General features: G+C 52.2%; 1 protein-coding gene across 5 annotated transcripts in view; it reads left to right on the top strand.

The window, feature by feature from the left end:
- MGRN1 (mahogunin ring finger 1) overlaps positions 1-18,564 on the top strand; it is a 62,825-nt gene that overhangs the window by 252 nt on the left and 44,009 nt on the right. For 3 of the 5 annotated variants that reach the window (XM_075515635.1, XM_075515638.1, XM_075515640.1), the window contains exons 1-3: positions 5,061-5,257; positions 13,226-13,344; positions 16,339-16,427. In XM_075515635.1, coding sequence (XP_075371750.1) covers positions 5,170-5,257; positions 13,226-13,344; positions 16,339-16,427 — 296 coding nt within the window. In that variant the 5' untranslated portion in view covers positions 5,061-5,169. Of the gene's footprint in view, positions 1-1,114; positions 1,255-5,060; positions 5,258-13,225; positions 13,345-16,338; positions 16,428-18,564 lie in introns of those variants that run through there. The other 2 variants (XM_075515637.1, XM_075515636.1) reach the window with 2 other exon arrangements.

The following is an 18,564-nucleotide window of genomic DNA, read 5'->3' as shown; positions in this document are numbered from 1 at the left end:
AATAAAGGATGGGGGGTTGCCCAGTCCCCACCCCCACCCCGCGGGCCTGCTCCCGTCGCTCCCCGGGCCGGAGCACGTCCCCGCGCCCCGCCGACATGGCTGCCGAGACGTAAAAGGAGAGCCGGCAGCGGGGGAAAGTTCTGGAAGGTGCCGGGGGGCTCCCAGGGGCATGAAAGGATCCTTTGAGAGCGGGGCATTGCCATAGCAGATGAAAGCATGCAGCCAGGCAGGCGCTGCCGCGCCGCAGCGCCCGGGGACACACAATGGTGTTGCTAAGTACCAGGAAACGATAAGCAGGCACGGACACGCGGTTGGGCGGCCGGGAGGTAATGAAGGGAAAAGCGGGGCGAGACGAGGGGAACCGCTGGCTCCGCAGGGCTCGCGAAGGCCCCCCGGCCTCCTCCACCTTTCCTGAGCGACTCTGGGCTCCTTCCTGCAATTTGTGTTGGGGCTTAGCCTGGCCGCGAGCGGTTTGTTCGCTAACGCTTCTGACCGTGGCCGGCGTTTCGCGTACGGCTGCAGATATTTCTGAGCCGTGAGGATTAATGGCTGAAGCTCAGGCAGGCAGGTCACGCGTTTGACCTGAGGGGTTTGCAACTTCCGCTGCTCACCCACAAATTGCCCCAGTATTGTCCCAATCTGACCACCGGGTAACTGTCTTCCACGTCTCCTTTAGTAACCGTGCAAAGTACTCCAGGCCTTGGAGGATGCCGGGGCCAGGGGCTTTCCTCCTCCTTGTATGCGTGTCACTGCCCAAATCGGAGCGAGAGCACAGCCGTACAGTGGTGGCAGTGGCACGCATCGGGAGGTGACCAGTCTTTTTTACAAGGTCGAGACAACCCCAGGAGGGAAGCGGCAAGAGGAGATCTGTAGCCGGCAAGGTGTAAATACAGCTGGGAAAACAAACCTCCTGAAGGATTGTTTTAATCGGTGGGAACCAGACATTTTTAGAAACCTTGCAGTCTGATTTTTGAAGGGGGAAGGGCTGGCCCTGGCCCAGCAGGGCTTTCGGGGAGGGTTGCAAGCCCTTTGGAGCAGGGCAGTGTTTAGGGAGGCAAAGTTCGTGGGCTCGCCACTCCTTCTGGTGAGGAATAACTCTGCGTGTACTCTCCAGGGCTCCTGAACCTTGTTGTTTTACAAGTACCCAACAAACAAAGTGAGTGACAGCACCGAGGAGGGGACAACTGAGACAAAGCAACTCGCTTCACTGGGTAATAAACCCCTGAGCAGCTGGACTTTGGATGAGCTGCTCCGGTGAGTGGAAGGTTTACAAGCAAACGTACTTCCTTGTTTACACGGGCGTGCTCGTAGCTGCCTCCCTGGCAGAGGCGTCCGAGGAGACTCCTGAAGGGCAGCTCACGGTTGCTGGAGAAACGTGTGTGAAACGTGTCCAGCTTCAGAACTCCTTTTCCATCCACGTTTTGCAGGAAGGAGCAATATAGTGGATGCTGGCTGAGTCTGGGACATAGTGACACGACTTGTGGTGACAGCAAGCATGCAAATGAGCAGTAGGGAGCCCTGAGAGCCAGCGGAAGAGGTGGGCTCACAGCCGAAGGATCCCTCCTCTGTCCTGCTGCTCCTCTCCAGGTCATGCTGGAGAATAGCTCCAGGCTCACCTTTTCCTGGATGGATTTTGCCCAGCAGGAAAGACAGCCGAGCTGGAAGGCAGTGCAGGAGCTGAGGCCTCCTCACCACCCCTGGGGCTCTGCAGGGTCCTGGGGGCAGGAGCCCTGGCCCATTTTCGCCCTGGTCCTCCCCAGCTTGGCTGCTCTCACTCCATACAATGATGGCACCTGGGGTTTCAGGCTCCCTCGTACCTCGTGGGAGTGTTTTCAGCCCTTTGGGGGATGTCAGGGAGGGCCTCCGCCTTTGTGGTCTTCCTCCGTTTCCGTCCTCAGCGTGGTGCAGGGCCCAGGGCTGGCAGCACCACGCTGGGGGGAAGTACGGGCTCGGGAGCCCAGCGGCGACGGGTGAAGGTGCAAAACCCATACCTGGTGGCACCACCAGGGTTTGTGGGACTATCACAGCTTCTTGCAGCCACCACGGTGCCACAGGCTGCGGGGCTGCTGCTCCTCTGGCCCACGGGACGTGGCTGTGGTGCTGCTTGGTCCCCACATGCGGGCTGGCAGGGCAGTCCGGCTCCCTGCCCTGCTGCTAGCAGCAGCTCCGTCCCCGAGTCGCCCGCTCTCCTTCCCCTGTGCTGCTGGCAGTGGCTCCTGCGAGGGACGGAGGAGACGAGTGGTGCAATATCCTGCCTTTGTGTGTGCCAGCGCCCGTGTCCTCTGGGCCGGGCGGAGGTAAAGGCACCGCCGTCTGCTGGAGGTGCTGCCCTTCAGCTCCGCTCGCTCTGGGCCCTGGGGTTTGGAGCGGAAGGGCTGAGCCCGTCCTTGGCACGCCGCTGCTATTGTAGTTGTCTGTCACATACGTCTCACCGAACAGGGCCCTGGGGGAGATATTCTCCAGCAAAGGCCCCTGCCCTCCCAGATGACAATAACCCCCCCAGGGGCCTGACCGCTTCCTCCGAGCTCTGGAGAGCTGTGCGGCCCGGGAGGGACCTTCCCGCTGGCGGAGGTTTTGCACGAACAAAAACCTCCCGCCGTGGCCGCTTCCCCGGGCAGCCTCGGTGCTCGGCAGTGCCAGCGCCCCGCTGCTTGCCGGGATGCCGGCTCTCCCCTTGGCTTCCCCGCTTAACCCGTACGGTGCTGGGCTCCCAGTGAGCAGCATGGGTGGCTGCAGAAGGAAGGTGGCTGGTTCTGTCCCCAAAAAAGCTCAGGGGACAGCTTTGGGGCAGTTGCCTGCCGAGAGAGGACAGAGTCCAGGTGCCTCCTTGGGCTGGGGAAGGGCAGGATGCTCTTGGTGTTCAGGATGCAGGAGGGAAGGGAGAGGGACCCTCATCTTCTGTCCCTGTGCAAATTCCCCTCCTCGCCCTGTGGCGAACACAGCTCTGCTTTGCCCCTGTGCTTGGGGCCAGCTGGCTGCCGGTTGGCAACCAGTTCCCAGCACGGCACGGGGAGACGGAGCTGCTGAGCCTTGCTGTGCCGGCTCTGCTCCTGCGCTGAGCCCCAAGTCGGCTGCTGGCATGCAGGGTGAGGCCATGGGGGTTACGGGTTCACCCTGCTTGTTCTGGGGCTGCTGGTGGCATCGTGAGCTGTTTGCATCAGCCCGCTGCTGCCAGGGCACTGCCCGGGCGCTTGTTCCCAGCACCGAGGAGCGTCTCCGAGCTCCCCGCGCAGGCAGGGAGCGGCTGGGACATGCTCCAGGGCAGCGCACACGGGCCGGGCGTTGCTTTGCCGCTCAGCAGACTCCATTCCTCCTTCTCTGTGCTATTTCTGCCACAAGAAACTCTTACACGGAGAGGCTGGTTGAGCAAGAGGCACCACCGCTCCGGGTGCCAGCAGGATCCTGGGGGACGCAGCGGGCAGCGCCCTGGCACGGTTATTGCCAAGGCAGAGCCCAGGTCTCCCCTGTGCCAGGTGCAGGGTACCCGGCTCTCGCGGTTTGCCGGTAGGACGTGGCCGTTGCTAGTTCCCTGGCTTTTCCCTGTCCTTCCCATCCCTGTCGCACGGTGGGAAGCAGCAGAGCAAGGTCTGGCCCCAGACCCCCAGCACCCGTTCCCCCTGCAGCCCGTGCCTCATACAGCCCTGCCGGCACAGAGCTGCTGTGCTCGGGGTGGCCACAACAACTGCAAGGGTAATAACTAACTGGAAGCAGGTTTCCCTGCGGGTTTGTTCGCTTGTTCCTGCCAGGTGTGTTTTAGTTTGTGTTTATGGCCAGCAAGTTGCACCCACCACCTGCTCACTATCACAAAATCCTCCTGTGCCAGCAGGCTTGGCTCTCTGCCGTGTCCTGTCTCCCTGCACCCCAGCCCTCTTCCCGTGCCGGTCTCCTGCTCCCGATGCCAATTTAAGAGATACCGCACGTGTCACCTCAGCTCCTTCGTGTCTCCCGGGGTTCCCCAACTCCACTGCTGGGAATTTGGGTCCCCAGTTCCTTTGCAGCGTGGGCCTGTCTGTAGCGTGTGTGCAGGAAGGTGCCTCCCTTAACAAGGGGAGCCTGGGGGGCTCTTTCCCGCACCTTTGCAAGACCTCGGTGCCAGAGGGGACAGGGCTCAGTGTTGGGACGTTGGTGGGGGCTCTTTTGTGCCTCTTCCTCCACGCCATCCTCTTGGCTGTTGTGTCATGCATGCAAGACAGCCTTCAGTCGTTCCCCGCTCTCATGCGCCCTCGTGTCCGAACCTCAGACACCTCCGTTCCCTTTCCCGCATGGATTATCTGCAAGAGGAGGAAGCCGGGAGAGGTTTCCCCATGTGTACGCCACACCATCCCGCAGCTGGGGAGGCCGATCGTCTTCCTCTCTTGCTGGGGGTGAGCCTCACCCAGGAGCGGGTACCACCTCTGAGAACTGGCCCAGATAACGAATCCCCGTGCCAAACTTCCCCGGAGGTGCACGGCTGCAGGCTCCCCGCACCCCCCATCCCAGCACGGAGCAGCCGTCCCTGGGGGGATGCACCGCCGGGACCACGTCCCGGTCCCCACCAGCCAGCGGGAAAGGAGGCTGGCGGGGATGATTGCGGTGCTGCTGCACGAAGCTCTTCTGCAAAACAGCTACCGGCAGGTTAATCATTCCCTGGGCTGAGCAAAACAGCCTGCTGGGGCTGAGCCGCCCCGGCCGGGCACCCTCCGTGTAATTCCGTCTCCCCGCGTTGCCTTTGCACCTTTCGCAAGGTGCCCCCCTGCGCGGGGCGGGCGTTTCCCCGGGCGTCCTCCCGGGGCATCCCTGTGCAAGCTCCCAGGGGCTTCCCCACCCGAGGTGTATCCCCGGGCATTCTCCGTGCGCACCCGCTCTGCCTCCCCGCGCGCCGCCCCCGTGCCCGCTCCCCGTCCCGCCCCCGCCCGCCGCTGTCCGGTGCCGCCGCTCCGGCCCGGGCCCCGCGTGGCAGCGCCCTCTGCCGGCAGAGCGCACGCAGGGGAGGCGTCCCAGTCCCCCCCCCGCCGCTGGTGGTAGGCGCCGCCGCGGTGCCTGACGGGAGTTGTAGTCGCGGGGCGGGCGGACTCGCTCTCCCGGCGTGCCCCGCGCCGCCGCCGCCGCCGTAGGTGCGGGTGCGGGCCGCTCGCCGCCGCCGCCGCCGCGCTGCTTTGCGTCCCCCGGCCCGCCCTGCCCGCGGCCGCCATGGGCTCCCTGCTCAGCCGGCGCATCGCGGGCGTGGAGGACATCGACATCCAGGCCAACTCGGCCTACCGCTACCCGCCCAAGTCCGGTGAGGGCCGCGGGGCCGCTCCCCGCAGCGTCGGGGACGGGGAAGGGGGACGGGCCTTCGCCGGGCCCGGTGCCCCCCCGGCCGCCCCGAGGGGGACAGGCGTAGCGGGGGACGGACCCGGGGCGGCCGGGCCGCGGGGTCCCCAGGGAAAGGGGCTGTGGGAGTGCCCGGCACCGGCCGGGGCCGAGCGGGGCCCGGGGCTGGCTCTGGCTGTGGCTCTGGCTCTGGCTCTGCTCAGGGCCCTGCCCGCCCGGCTTCGGGGCCTCCCTGGTGGGGAGAGCCGATGGATGTATGTTCCTGGGCTAAACCTATGGTATAAGGCCGTCCCGGTGCCCTGCTTGGCTGAAGCGTAAGGATGCAGGAGGGCCGTGTGCCCCGAATCTAACGCTTAAGTCGTCTGCCCGTCCCTCTGCCGGTGTCCGCGGCCAGCCGGCTCAGTCGCTGCCCTTGGGTCCTGGTGGGTCACGGGAGGTGGGCAAGGCTTCGCTTCTCCACTCTGGAAGTGTGACTGCGGCAAGTCGTCAGTCTGCAGCTAGTGGGGCATCTCCTGCTGGTAAAGAGGAAGTGACGGCGGAGTTCGGTGGGGACGTGGAAGGAAAATCGGATCTGGTGGAATATAGAATGGAAAAATTCCCGCGTGATAACCTTCTTTAACTCTTTAAAACGGCAGTGGCTCTCACCCAAGAGCCATTGGACTGACATGGCCTACATGGGTATTTGTTTTCCAAAGGGAGACGAAAACTGAGAGGGTTGTCAGCAGTGCCGCTTTCATGAAGTTGGGATGAGCCCATGACTCACCTTGTCTTAGACTGGCTTTTGAGATTGGCCTGGTTTAACTTGTTTAAAGAGTTCTACTTATTCTTCTCACAAAGCAAGTCATCAGGGAAATTCAGGTGCTCTTTTCTCCTACAGTATCTATTCACTTACAATTTTTTCTAAGTTTCTGTTCTGCTAGGGCTTTTCCAGGCAGGCTAAAGAATTTGCAGAGCAGCAGCTTGAGTTCCCTCACTCTCGGGTATGGGTGCAGCATAGCCTTTTCATTCAGAGGCTCGAGTTCTGCCTGTGTCTGATGACTTGCTGGCTGTGACATCCTCGGGGCTGTGCGATGGAGGGAGCTAGGTCCCCCGTTTTGTTTGGAGGGGGTGCAGGATCTTCTCAAATAGAGTCCTGCCATCATGACACCTTGCTTGTTGCAGGTTGGCCTTCAGCAAGAATGGTGGTGTGGAGGAGATGGAAGGGGGAAACCTGCCCAGAAAAATTCTTCAGCTGTGTTGGCTCTCTTAGAAAATGTAACCTGCTTTTTTACAGAGGTGGGAACGAGTTTCTTGGGCTGCTAGGAAAGGCAAACGTCACTGCTAGGTTACAGCAGGAGTCTGCATGGCCCTTGGGTGGCTGGGGGGCTTTCCCAGTGTGTGGATGTGAGCTGCCTGCTAAGCTGTAGCTATGGTACCATGGGCCCTGCTGGCAATTTTCTTACAGCCTCGAGGTTGCCCCTGTTTTCTGTTGACACTTAGACAGGATTTTAGATATGGACTGGATTAATTATAACCACCATATGCAATGAACATTAAACTGCTTCTTTCAAATCATCATCCTGTTGTTTCTGTACTGTTGTAATTACCCGGACTAGAATTTAATGGTGTGTTGGGTTTTAGCCAAGGTACTTGCCAGGGTAACCCTGTCACACACGTGAGGTTGGGTTTGTATGTTCACATGCACCCTGGAAGGGGTCTGTTGACCTAGGTGCTGCCAAAGAGCATTCCACACGTGGTACCTCCCTTGTAAAACGGAACAGCTAATGCTTTCAAGCAGCTGATTAAAGAAAAATATTGATATTTCCTTTAAAGGCTTTGGATACAATTAGATGCTTGCTAATTAATTTTCTGTTGCACTTGCTTGTGCTCTTTCTGAAAGCACACTGGCTTTAGGCTAGACCTTTCTCTTCGCCTTCTTCAGGTTTATCTAACAAGGATCCTCTTGATTTCAGGAAGGGAGAAGTGCTGTTCAAGCTCAAGATCATTCTAGGCAGAAGAAGAGGTTATCGGCACTTCTAAGGTGGAGATTGAAGGCAGGTTACTAAACACCAGAACAGTAAGGGCTGTTAGGATGACAGCCCCCCTCCCTTCTTCAGGCAGAGCGGGTTCAGAAGGACCCTGTCCCTTCTGGTCCTACAATCCTAAGTGTGTTTGTCTTGGGCTGGAAGGATTGTCTATGACTCGTACAAAACATGACAGTGAAGATGACTGGAAGTGAGTGTGTATGGTTTTATTTGATTTCTGGAAGCAAACTGGAAGTAGTACAAAAAGTTCTTAGGCTAAATGTTTGCTAATTATTTCTGACTTGACACTGTTGCCGTGAGCCCTGTACTGCTACTGACTGCCTGACTGGAAGAAGCCAGTTTTCCATCGGCTGTGTTAGGTGTTTGAATGTGTGCGCTGGAGTGTTAGCCTGACATGCAGGCAGTCTCCTGGCTGCTCAGAGATTACCCTCAGAGAAAGGCTGGAAAATGTGGTGAGAGAGTGTTACCTCAGGTTACCCATCCGCCGGAGCCTTGTGCAGCACCGAGGGCTGTCCGTCACCTTTTACGTGCTTTCCCTCAGAGTCTCTGGTTTAAGCAGATCTTGACTTACTGCGAGTGTCTGGGCAAGCTGCTGTGGCTCTGGTCAGCTGCCGTCCATGGTCAGCATTGGTTTGAAGGATGCGGGTTTGCATTCTGGAGCAAATACGCCACCTCACAAGAAGGACATGTTGTGTGAGGAAATAAACACAAAATACAGGTATTCTGACTGTAATTTAAGCAGTATGTCAGCCTGCCTGTGAAAAGGAACACAGTTACTTTACCAGGTCGTACCAAGTGACCCCACCTTGTTGAGTCACAGCTGATTGCAAATGCAGTGGTGAATATTCAGTTCTCGTTTATTGACTTTTGATGTGGTTATTGCTGGGACAGTCGCGTGCTCTGTGGAGGACTGAGCAGGTTGTTGTGGAATCTACCTTGGTCCTTGTGAGCCAGAGTCCCTGATGAGACATCGACAGATTGTTTAACAGCTTTGTTGCAACTGGTACGCAGTTGTGTCATTAAAAATCTTCTGAAAATGCCCTGCTTATTCCTCCAAGGGTCTGCGTGTGGATCATCTGCATTTCCCCTCCTGCATCTGGGGGGCTGAGGCTGCTGAAATGCTGTGACACCCAATTGCCTTCTGTAATCCCCCCTCACTGGTACCTTTTAACCTTTCTTGCTTTATGGAAACCGTGCTGGCATTGCGGATGCCTGACCAGTTGGAAGTGGGTTGGGGAAGGGCCCGGTGCGTACAGAAGAATTAGTGCCCCCATGAAATGGGCTAAAAATGGGTAATCACAAGGAACACTCATGATCTTTGCTGTGCTTCTGTGCTTGAAGCAGTAAAACGATCCATGTTCTTGCATGCAGTCTCATGATGCCCCTATTGCTTTAGCAACCAGTGAGCAATGCACCAGTGTTTTCCGCAGCTCCTTCGTCAGCTCGTCTCTTGTTCCAGTGAGCTCATCTGCAGTGTGGAGCTGGGCAGGGAGCACGTACGTGCCCTTGAGATGGCTTTTCTCCTCTGGGGTAGGGTCTTGAAAGAGAATTCCCTGGACATTTTTGAGAGGAAAAAAAGGAGGCAGATTACTCCTCTCTGAAGCTGAACTGCTTTGTTGTTTGGGAACGATGCTTTAATCAAAGAAAGAGCAGTTTTAAATAGGAGAAGAGTACCCGGAGTTGTACCCAGACCATCACGTTGTTCTTGGCTCATAAGCCGTGCGTACTGTGACAGCGTCAAGACAGAAATATGTTCCTGTATTTCACACACAGCTTTTGTTTCTCACCTGCTCCGCAGCGTACAGCGGAGCGGTTGTCTCCGTTACTCCTGCTGTAGTTCTGTAGGGGTTTCAGCCCAACCCTGCTGGTGATGGCCACCACCACCTGCTGTTGACTGGAGCATTCCCTTCCTGCCTTCTCCCCAGCTACTCACTAGCACCAGACTGGAGCGCTCATGGGTCAAAAGCCGTTGCTTTTGCTACTTGTTTGTTGCTGGATGGTATTTAACCCAGCTCGGAGTCACGTTCCGGTTGGCTACGTGACCACTTTGGTGGCCCAACAGGGATGGGCAATGAGGAAGGTGAGATGGCCTCATCCAGCCACGGTGCTGGGTCAGGCTCAGGCTGTGTCTAGGACTGTGCTGTCAGTCTGTCCCTCGGCATGCCGTGGTGGTGAGTGTCTGGCTGAGTAATTAAAAAGGACTCAATTTCTATCAGTTCACTGTTAATTCTAATAATGGTGAGAAGCCTACATGGACATCTAATTGTCTTCTGCTAATGAACATCATACGATACAGCCCTTGTTTTGATGGGGCTACAGTTGTGTTGCCGACTCTGTGCTCCTGGCCGTTGTAGGGTGTTGTTTCCCCTGCCACCGTGTCACTCGTGCATCGCATCCATGTGTTGGGTTTGCGTGGTCATGGGATTAGGACGCTGGGTTAGGGAGAAGTAATTATGACTGGAACTAAGAATTAAGTCTGGTGCTTAATGCTGGTGCATTTATGATAATAAACACCCCCCCTCCCCTCCCCGTTGGACTAACTGTTAAGGAGTTTGGTGTCATCTGATGCCTTGGAGAAGCCTTGGGTTCCAGTTTGGTTTTGTGTGGGACAAACTAATGAGTCAGACTTGGCCATTCTAGGTGTCCCAGTGGTGTTTTTCCAGCCACTGTAAAGTTTTGCACCACAACAATTTCTCTTACAACCACTGCTTGTACTTCATCTACCTTAGCTGTGTCACCCGTTCGCGTTCTCTTTTATCTAATGCTCTCCTATGTTTTGTGCTGATTTACTCAGGGGAAGTAAAGCCATGGTTTTTCTTTGCTCTGGCATTTTTCTTACAATCCATCCTTGTTTATTTGTGTATGATTCTTTTCTTGTAAGTGTGTCGCTGCATTTTCCTGGAGGATTTCTGTTTGTAGCAGTTCTGTGGAGGGTTAATCCCAAGATTTTTTTGCTTTTCTTTTTTTCCTGCCAAAGAGGATGGTGCGTAGCATCCCCCTTGTGTCCATAGCTACAGAGCTCCGTGTAAAGCTGGCCTTGCAACACCTGCGTAAGGTAGGTCAAGGTTGTTTTGTAGGCTGGGGGGATGTGGGAACAAGGTTCAAGAGGCATGGTAGTCTGGCTAAAATCCTAAAGCTGTCTTTGTAATGGAGTTGGAAATAGAACCTAGAGGTGGAGCTGCAGCAGGATTTTAATGCGTAGAAAATATATACGAGCCTTTTAGAGACACTAAACATCCTATCAGTCTTTTGACTGGAAAAGAGGGTACCTCATTTTTTCCTTCTTGAAGTTTCTTTGTCCTTTTAGTCCTTGGTGTGATATTTACAGAAGTGCTTTCTTAAAGCATTTTGTCTCCAACTTGGGCAAACTCTTGAGTTGCTTGTGGCAGTGGTTGAGAGGAATGCTGCATAACTTTGGTCTTACCTTGACAGCTCTGAACTTAATGTGATGTTGTAGCAACTGGTTTCTGAAAGCTTGCAACAGAATATCTTTTTTTTAGCTGCTAAAAACCGTGTTATAAATTTGTGAAGACAGTTTGCTGCCATCCTCATTTGTTAGTTTTGCTGTTGAGACCTTGTGTACGCAGCGGCTTTTGTATCCGGAGCAGCACTGGCAGAGCCCAGGGGTGTTCTGCTCACCAGTGTATTCCCCTCTGAGCTCCTCAAAGTGATTTTCCTCGTGCTTTTTGTGACTGGCACTGACTACGTTTCTTGTTTGCTCGTAAAGGAAGTGCCTCTGGGAAAAAAAAAAATCTTCACATTGCAGGAGGTGAGTTAGCAGGAAGATGAAGGGAGCCTTCAGTCTGAATGTGGAGTTGAAGCTGTGGTTTCCAGTTAGATAAGTGCTGCTGTGTTGCGGGGGGTAGTGTGTATTTGTGAGAAATCCTAACAATTTGTTAGAGATCCCGAAAGTAGTTCTTAGTGGAGCAAAAAGAATGTGGCAGGTGCCTTGAACATGCTAGTTATGCATCTCAGTGTCGTTCCAGTTGCACGAGAGAGACCTTTTCATCCCAAGGTGCTGGAGAGGCTGCCTGGCGATGCTCTCCTGGACAGCTGGCTCCCCGCAGGCACGGGGTTTCAGTGGTGGCGAGCAGTCCTCGCCTGCTGGGGCTCTGCGTCCTCTGTGCGTGGGATGCGGAACTTCTTCCACAAAATGCTCTGCTCGGAATTTGTGGAATACGGGTTTACTGAGGTGAGTCGAGCCCCGGGATGTCTTGTTCACAGGATACGAGGGAGCTGTCTGACTCCGATCCCAGATAACCAGCTGCTGCGGTACCGAGACATCCTGCACAAGAGTTGTCTTCCCAGTTAATCAGATAAAATGCTCCAAAACACAATCCTACTTGACCCATGTAAAATGCAAAATCTATTCCTAAACCCCAGTATTCGTCATGCTTTTCTGAACCTTAGTATAGGCATAAACCGCCGCGTTGTATCTTGGGTGGAGGGGCTGTATCAAGCTAGCTGTGCCTGAAGATTATATGCAGATTAGCTTTTTAATTTGTTGCTTCTGGGAGGGGTGGGAAAAGGTTGCCTGTCATTTGGAGCACCTACGTTTTGTTACGCTGATTCTGTAGGACAGGTTCTAGGTAGATTCTGGACCTGTGCTGAAGCTGATTGTTGTATCTGGAAAGAAGGATGTGTTTCTATAATGTAAACATCTGGATGCTTGTAAGCTGAGCTCAGCAATAGCTGAGCACTACCATCTGTGCAGAGTAAGAAGAGCCTTTCTTGAAGCATAAAGGAAAAAAACCTTAATGGAAAAAACGGAGCCATTCGTGAAAACTCTTCCATTTCAGAGTAAATCATGCTTGCTCCTAGCTAGAGGGACTGCAAATCCTTCCATAATGCCTCTGTAACCATTCAGATGATTAGTTACTGCTTCTGTAATGACTCGTTTTAAAACAAATTTTATGCTGTCTATGCATTGCACCTAGGGAAGTGAATGTACATTTGGCTCAGTCCTTTCATCACGCGCATGAAAAACCCCCTCTCTGAAACTTCAAGGGAAATGGCTTGGGTCGAGCCTTTTATTTTAGTTCTCTCCTGATACTTATTTCTCTGAAATTGTAACTCCGTGAAGTTCATATTTGAGAGTGTTTTCCTGAAGTCTTTCTAGGAGGAAGCTACATTTATGGTGCTGTCGTACATCTGAATCGATTCGGTTGACTTTGCAGTTAATCCAGTGCTCCAGAATCCCAGTGACCTTGCACACGCATTGTCTCCTGACATTTGCACTGTAGTGCATCACCTTAAAGATGAATGAAACAAATCTGTGGTGAAGCTTTCAGAGCTGAAGTTCAGCTTAGTCAGTCTCAGTGTTTCTCTCTTCCAGACATCCATGTTTCTGCATTTAGAACTGTCAATGTTATTAGTTAAATTCAGCATCAAGGCGTATAGTCTCTAGCACTCACAGTAAAGGTTTTGTGTGGTTCTCGCCCTGGGATATGGGAGTGAAAGGGGCGGGGGGGGAAGGTAAACGTTGCCCAACAGGAGCCCCTCTGGCTGTGCGGGGCTTTGCAGTGGGATGAAGCCTCATCCTTCTCTGAGCAGGTCAATGGCGTTTGTGGGACTGGACTTCACACTGGAAAGTGGAGAAAAGAGGACGAAGTCGTCAGAATTGAGCAATATTGGAAAGAGCTGACTCTTAGTGCTCCCTGTCCCTTCTCTGGAAAACAAGTTAAAATGGAATTATCTCCACTGTAATGATTTATTCTAGGTGTCCCCCCCCCCCCGCTTCTACTGTTGGCAGTGGCTGTCAGTAGTACAGGGAAGGGGTGAACTAGCAAGTATTTTCTATGTCTTGTGCTCTTTTATACTTGTGAATTAAAAACTGCACGGACCAGCTGTTCTCTGGGAAGCACTCATTTAGAGGGTTTTTTTATTCCCTTGTGGTTTTTTTTTTCTAGGAAACTACTTTGCAAGTCACTTCTTTATGGGAGGCGAGAAGTTTGACACCCCTCACCCTGAGGGCTACCTTTTTGGCGAGAACATGGATCTAAACTTCCTCGGGAATAGACCTGTTCAGGCAAGTTCCTATATGCTGTCTATTTTACCCTTTTGTTTTCTGCCTGCTTTGGAAACTCCTGTGTAGGGCTTGTAGAGGAGGATAGCACAGACCTAAGAGACCCTCGCTATTTGGGGAGTGTCATTCCAGTCTGAGGTGCAAGAGTGTTCCCCCACCCCATGTCCCAGCTTGCCAGCTGCCATAACTGTTCAGATGCAAGCAGAGTTTTTCTAAGAAGCAGTATTCGCCTTCTAGGCTTATTTTCACTCAGGGCAGAAGGAAGAAGTAGTGGGGGAAGAAGGACAGGAACTCAGGAGCACATATTTTGGGACTAATTCTGATTGCCTGCCTGAGCGAGTGTAAAACATGCTGCGGAGAGGAGAAGGCTGGGAAGCAGATCCACTCTCAGAGCCTGAAGTTCACAGGGCTTCTGGGCACGTTGGATGGATTCCAGCCAGTGTTCAACGTGTGCTGTTCTCTGTGTAAATGAGTGGCCTGACTGGGCATAGGGCAGTGTTAAGGCAGATCTTGATATTTCATGTTTTTTGTTTGCTTTGTAACCTAGGTGGGCTGCTCAGAAAGTCTCTCCTTTAGTTTTCCCAGTTGGAACATGGAGGTGTTTCTGGGCTCACAGGTGTCTCTCATAAGACTGTGAAAAGCTACCTGCTTGAGTGGTTGGCTTGTTCTGTTATTGTGAACAGGGAATAGCACTGTTTTGAGGGACAGATAGGAATTTTATGCAAGTGTTATGTTTTGGATTTCTCTTGCGTATCAGAACTGCTTAAAAAGAACGAAAAGGTAACAGAGTAGGAGCCATTTGGAGATGTTTTCAGAGTGCTGGAGAGGGAAGGGAAAAGAGCTGCTTGCTTTGCTGGCTATTTTCCTAGTTGTTTCTGCAGCTTCAAAACATGAAAATGAAAAATTGATGTCATGGTTCTCATCTTCAGGCAAGCTGTGACTATTAGTTAATTTATGCTTGTAGTGCTTGGAGGCGGTTCAGTATTACTCCCGTTTTACAGATGGGGGAAACTGAGGCAAGATGACTCGATGTTTGAATTGGACCAGTGACAAGCACGTTCTGCTTTCCGAGTGGTCCTCGGGCTGTGCCACTGGTCTTCTCAGCTCCCCAGTTAGTTAACAGGACTCTGCAGGGTAGGACGAGGGAGAATCTGGAAAGCCCTTGTTCAAGCAGAAAGTGCAGATGAGCAACAGAATTAGGAAGGAGGGACTTTAGATGGAAATTGCTCTGGACTTGAGTGCTATGCAGGCATGGGGATGCTCACCACATACCCTACGCCATGTCTGCATACAGGGCCCGTGCAGGACAGTGGTTAAAAGCTGACCGCTTCTCCTTTGCTCTGTGACTAGCAGCTGCACAGCGCTCCAACAGAAGCAGAAGGTGCAGCTGCTAGCTAAATTTCCCATGTGCCTATGGCTGTAGGGACTAGCCTTGCAGAGTTAAATTGCCTGCATGTCTCAGCCTGGGTTTCCTTGCAGACATCCCAGCACAGAATTTCATCATTTCTTCAGAGGGGAGTGGGTGAGAATGCTATTAACACAGTGGGACGTTTGCCAAATAGGTTTAAGAGAGGGAGGCTGTCGTGGTATACAGTTTGCCTATGTAAAGTTAATGCCCTTTGGCAGCTCTGATTAATCTTGAAGGAAAAAAACATTTGAACACAGAGCAGCAAAACTGTTTTCTGGACGTGGGCCAAGTTCTCGCTTTGGAGTAACTGAGGTCTTGACTGCTCTGTGTAGAGCAGTGCTACCAACCGCAGTACCGAGCAGTCAGGGCGCAAGGAAAGTAGTTGCTGCTGCCCCGTGAATTCTCTGCTGCCTGTGGCTGTGGCATGGGGTCTTCTGTGGCGTTCTCGTGTTGGTCAGGAAACAGCATGTTTTTCCCTCAGGCTCTGGCTATTGCCCCACCAATACATTTCTGTGGCTTGAGGGGGCAACACTGAAGGGTTGTGTCCTGGAGCTGCCCTGAAGTTCAGCTGCAGCAGCATTTGGCTGCCTGTTCAGCAGACTCCTCCTTTCTAAGGAGACATGTATATTGGTGGTCCCTGGTACTTCTGCTCCATGTCAGTCGCTCTCTCTACACCACTGCAGGGCACCTAGTAGACGTGCGTTTGAAGGACCCCAACTCCAATGAGGCTGCGTGGTGGCACTGTTGCTGGGTACATTGAGTAACCTTCTGCCTGAAAGCCTGTCCTGTAGCTCTGTACCTTTGTGTCGTGCCATTGCTCTGATTTGGAGCACGGCTGTGTCTCTGGTCTGAGCACCTATCAAACTTGGTAGTTGTGTGAGTGGATGTTTCAGCTTCAGAATTTGCCGAGCAGATGGGAGATCCAGCAGGCACGTCTGCAGCTGTACAGGTTGTGGTCACCACAGTAAGCAGTTTCCTTTGCATTTCTCTCTGGAGATTCTGTGACCAGAATTACAGTCTGAAGCAGCATCGTCCTTTATTTAAAGGACAATCCGTGAGAGAAGGTCTCTTGACTGTAGAATAGAATGAGGCCCCCTATCCCTGTCTCTTTTCTTTTCTTTTCCAGAACATTTGCCCCATTGTTTCAGAATAAAGAGAGTTTCCCCCAGTAATCCAGGGATTCGGCATGCTGATTAGCAGTCAAGTCACTGTTTGCATGCTGTAACACACATGAAAGAGCTGCATTTCTTCTGCTCAAGCTGGAGGTGGTTTCTTCAGTGGAAATAAAAGCTTGAGAGCAAGGCTTTCCAGACTGAGAATTCAGGGTGCAGAAAAAGAAATGTATGTGAAAATGCCCTTTCTTGTGCATACTCCCAATATGAGCTATTGCTGGGCCGGAGCAGGATTTTCACCCTGAAACATGCTTGATTTATCTGCAACTAGAATTCTCTATTACTGTTCCTTGTGGCTGTTGTACTGAGTACCCTTAAAGATAGATGTTTCTTGGTTTGGGTGAATTGTATACCAGGTAACATGCTGCCACCTTTTATAGTATAATAATAGGACAATTATTTGCCTTTTTATTCCAGTTTCCCTATGTAACTCCAGCTCCACATGAGCCAGTGAAGACACTGAGAAGTTTGGTGAATATCCGCAAAGACTCTCTGCGACTTGTGAGGTACTGTTATTGCCTGAACCTTTCATTTTATTCAACCCAGTGATCTGTCATCCAGAGCCAAACTGTATTTGATAAGGTTTTGGAGAAATAGCTGAATTCTAGATCCTTGTTGCTAGATATGCCCAGAGGTTTCTGTGTTCCCTTGTGATCAGAGCTTTCAGGTGGTTTATATGCTCCTTATCCCTAGACTTGAGCAATCTGTGTTTCCAAACAGGACCAGCGATGTATCTGTCTCTACAGGACAGACTGGAGTGGTAAACAAAACCATGAAATCATTAGCATGAACGGAAGAGATTAGTCAGGTCAATAAACCCTACAGGCAGATTCCTTTCTGCATTCTTGTGCAAGGAGAAGCCAGAAAGTAGCCGATTCTGGTGCAAGTCACAGGCCAGGAAGACTGATAGGTCTTGAGTGAAACTTCCTCTCAGATTTCTCCTGCTGCCAAGATAAAGTTTGGTCCTAATGTTATGCATTCGTTTAGATGGCTTGTGTCCCATGCATAGGGGAAGGAGGTCTGGGTAATCATGTAGATCTGTTACCTTTCGCTGCTCTACACTGAGATCTAAAACAGCACTGGCTGGATTAAACGCAATGGCTAACACTTTGACCTGCGGCTGCCCTCTTCCAAACAGATGGCTGAAGTACAGGGGCCCAGCATACAGTGCTTTGTTTTGGTCTGAGCGACTGGGACGATGTCCAGGCAGAGCATTTCTCAAAGATCCTTGAGTCGCTCTGAATTCTGCGTTACGGGCACAGGGCTGGAGTACTGGCAGGGGGCCAGCTTCAACTCTCAGCCAAGGTGGTTCTGAGAGCATAGCGTAACGTGAGTAATTTGAGTCATAACACACAAAACGCTCAGTTTGTTTTTATCTGAAAACTGAAGGTTGTTTTTCTTGTTTTGTTTTTTTTTAAATGAGCAATACCTGTGGTTTCAAAACTGCCTGAACAGGAAAAGAGGGAAGGACTTCTGAAAAAGTAACCATTGGTAAACTGCTCTGAATGCTGTCCGGCTTTTTCAGCTAAAGGGTGAAGTACTTCTCTAGGAAAAAGTCTTGCTTTCCTCCCACACTTGCTGTGGAAAGGGTTTTTTGTTCTCCTTGCAGGCGTCCACATAAACAGTGTAACATCTCTCAGAAGCCGAATGGGAAGTGGCTTTCTCACTGGAAGAAGGCTTGCTGTGAATGGAAGAGTTGGTGGGGTTTAGTGCATACAGTTCTGTCATTCTGCTTTCTGGGGTTGCATGTCCTGTCCCCCCAAGCAGAGTTGCAGCTCTGGACTATTTGAAATGTAGTGTCCACACACCTTGACGGTGTCTGGGTTTGCATCCGTCTCATTCCTGGTACTATCGGTTCTTCCTCTGCCTCATGAGCTCTCCAGGCTCTTGTGCTGCTGTGTTAGGGCTGACGACAACACCGCCAACATTATTGTATTTGATTTTATACTGATGTAGACCCAAAATGAGATTTTAATTGCCAGTCCCCAAGGGCATGTTCTGTTCTGGACTAGAGGCTTTTCCTTTCTCACTCTGTGCACGTAAAGATACTTTGTGCCCTCTCCAGCTTGGCTTATTTGCAACCAGTGGTTGAGGCTTGCACATTCTTTCCAGAGCTAGTTAAGTTTAATTTACCACCTCCTCCACCAAATAAAATGATACTGAGCTGAGTGTCTAGGTGTAAGAGAGGCTTTGATGGTAAAGTCCTCACAAGTTTTTTGTTTTTCATTGTGTTTAGTTGAAAATTCATTGTTCACCTGTGAAGAGGGTGTTGATCCATAATTTGGAGTGTAGGGCTTTATGGCGGGATATGAGGAAATTTCCACTCTGGGCTTCCCGCCCGGCTCTGACCAGACAAAATTCTGAGCTTTGCCAAATGCAGAATATTTACAGCAGCTTTGGAGAGAAGCAATAAACCTGTGGATATTGGTGTTGAAGTTCTGAGTCTTCAACATCTCACGTGAGTGCTTGATTTCTAGCAGGATGAGACTGTCTGAACCTCAGAGGGAGGGTAGCATGATTTTTGCTGTTAACCACTAACAGAAAAAGACTGCCTCATGTCTGTCTTGTGTCCCTCTTTTGGCCCTGGATTGGAAGCTTTATTTCAGAGCTGAAGTACCTGATAGGCTGGTACTGGGTGTTTAC

Source organism: Mycteria americana, chromosome 12 (genome assembly GCF_035582795.1).
Source record: "Mycteria americana isolate JAX WOST 10 ecotype Jacksonville Zoo and Gardens chromosome 12, USCA_MyAme_1.0, whole genome shotgun sequence".
Taxonomy (NCBI): Eukaryota; Metazoa; Chordata; class Aves; order Ciconiiformes; family Ciconiidae; genus Mycteria; species Mycteria americana.
The sequence above is the reverse complement of the archived record's forward strand: the minus strand, read 5'-3'. Positions and strand labels throughout refer to the sequence as shown.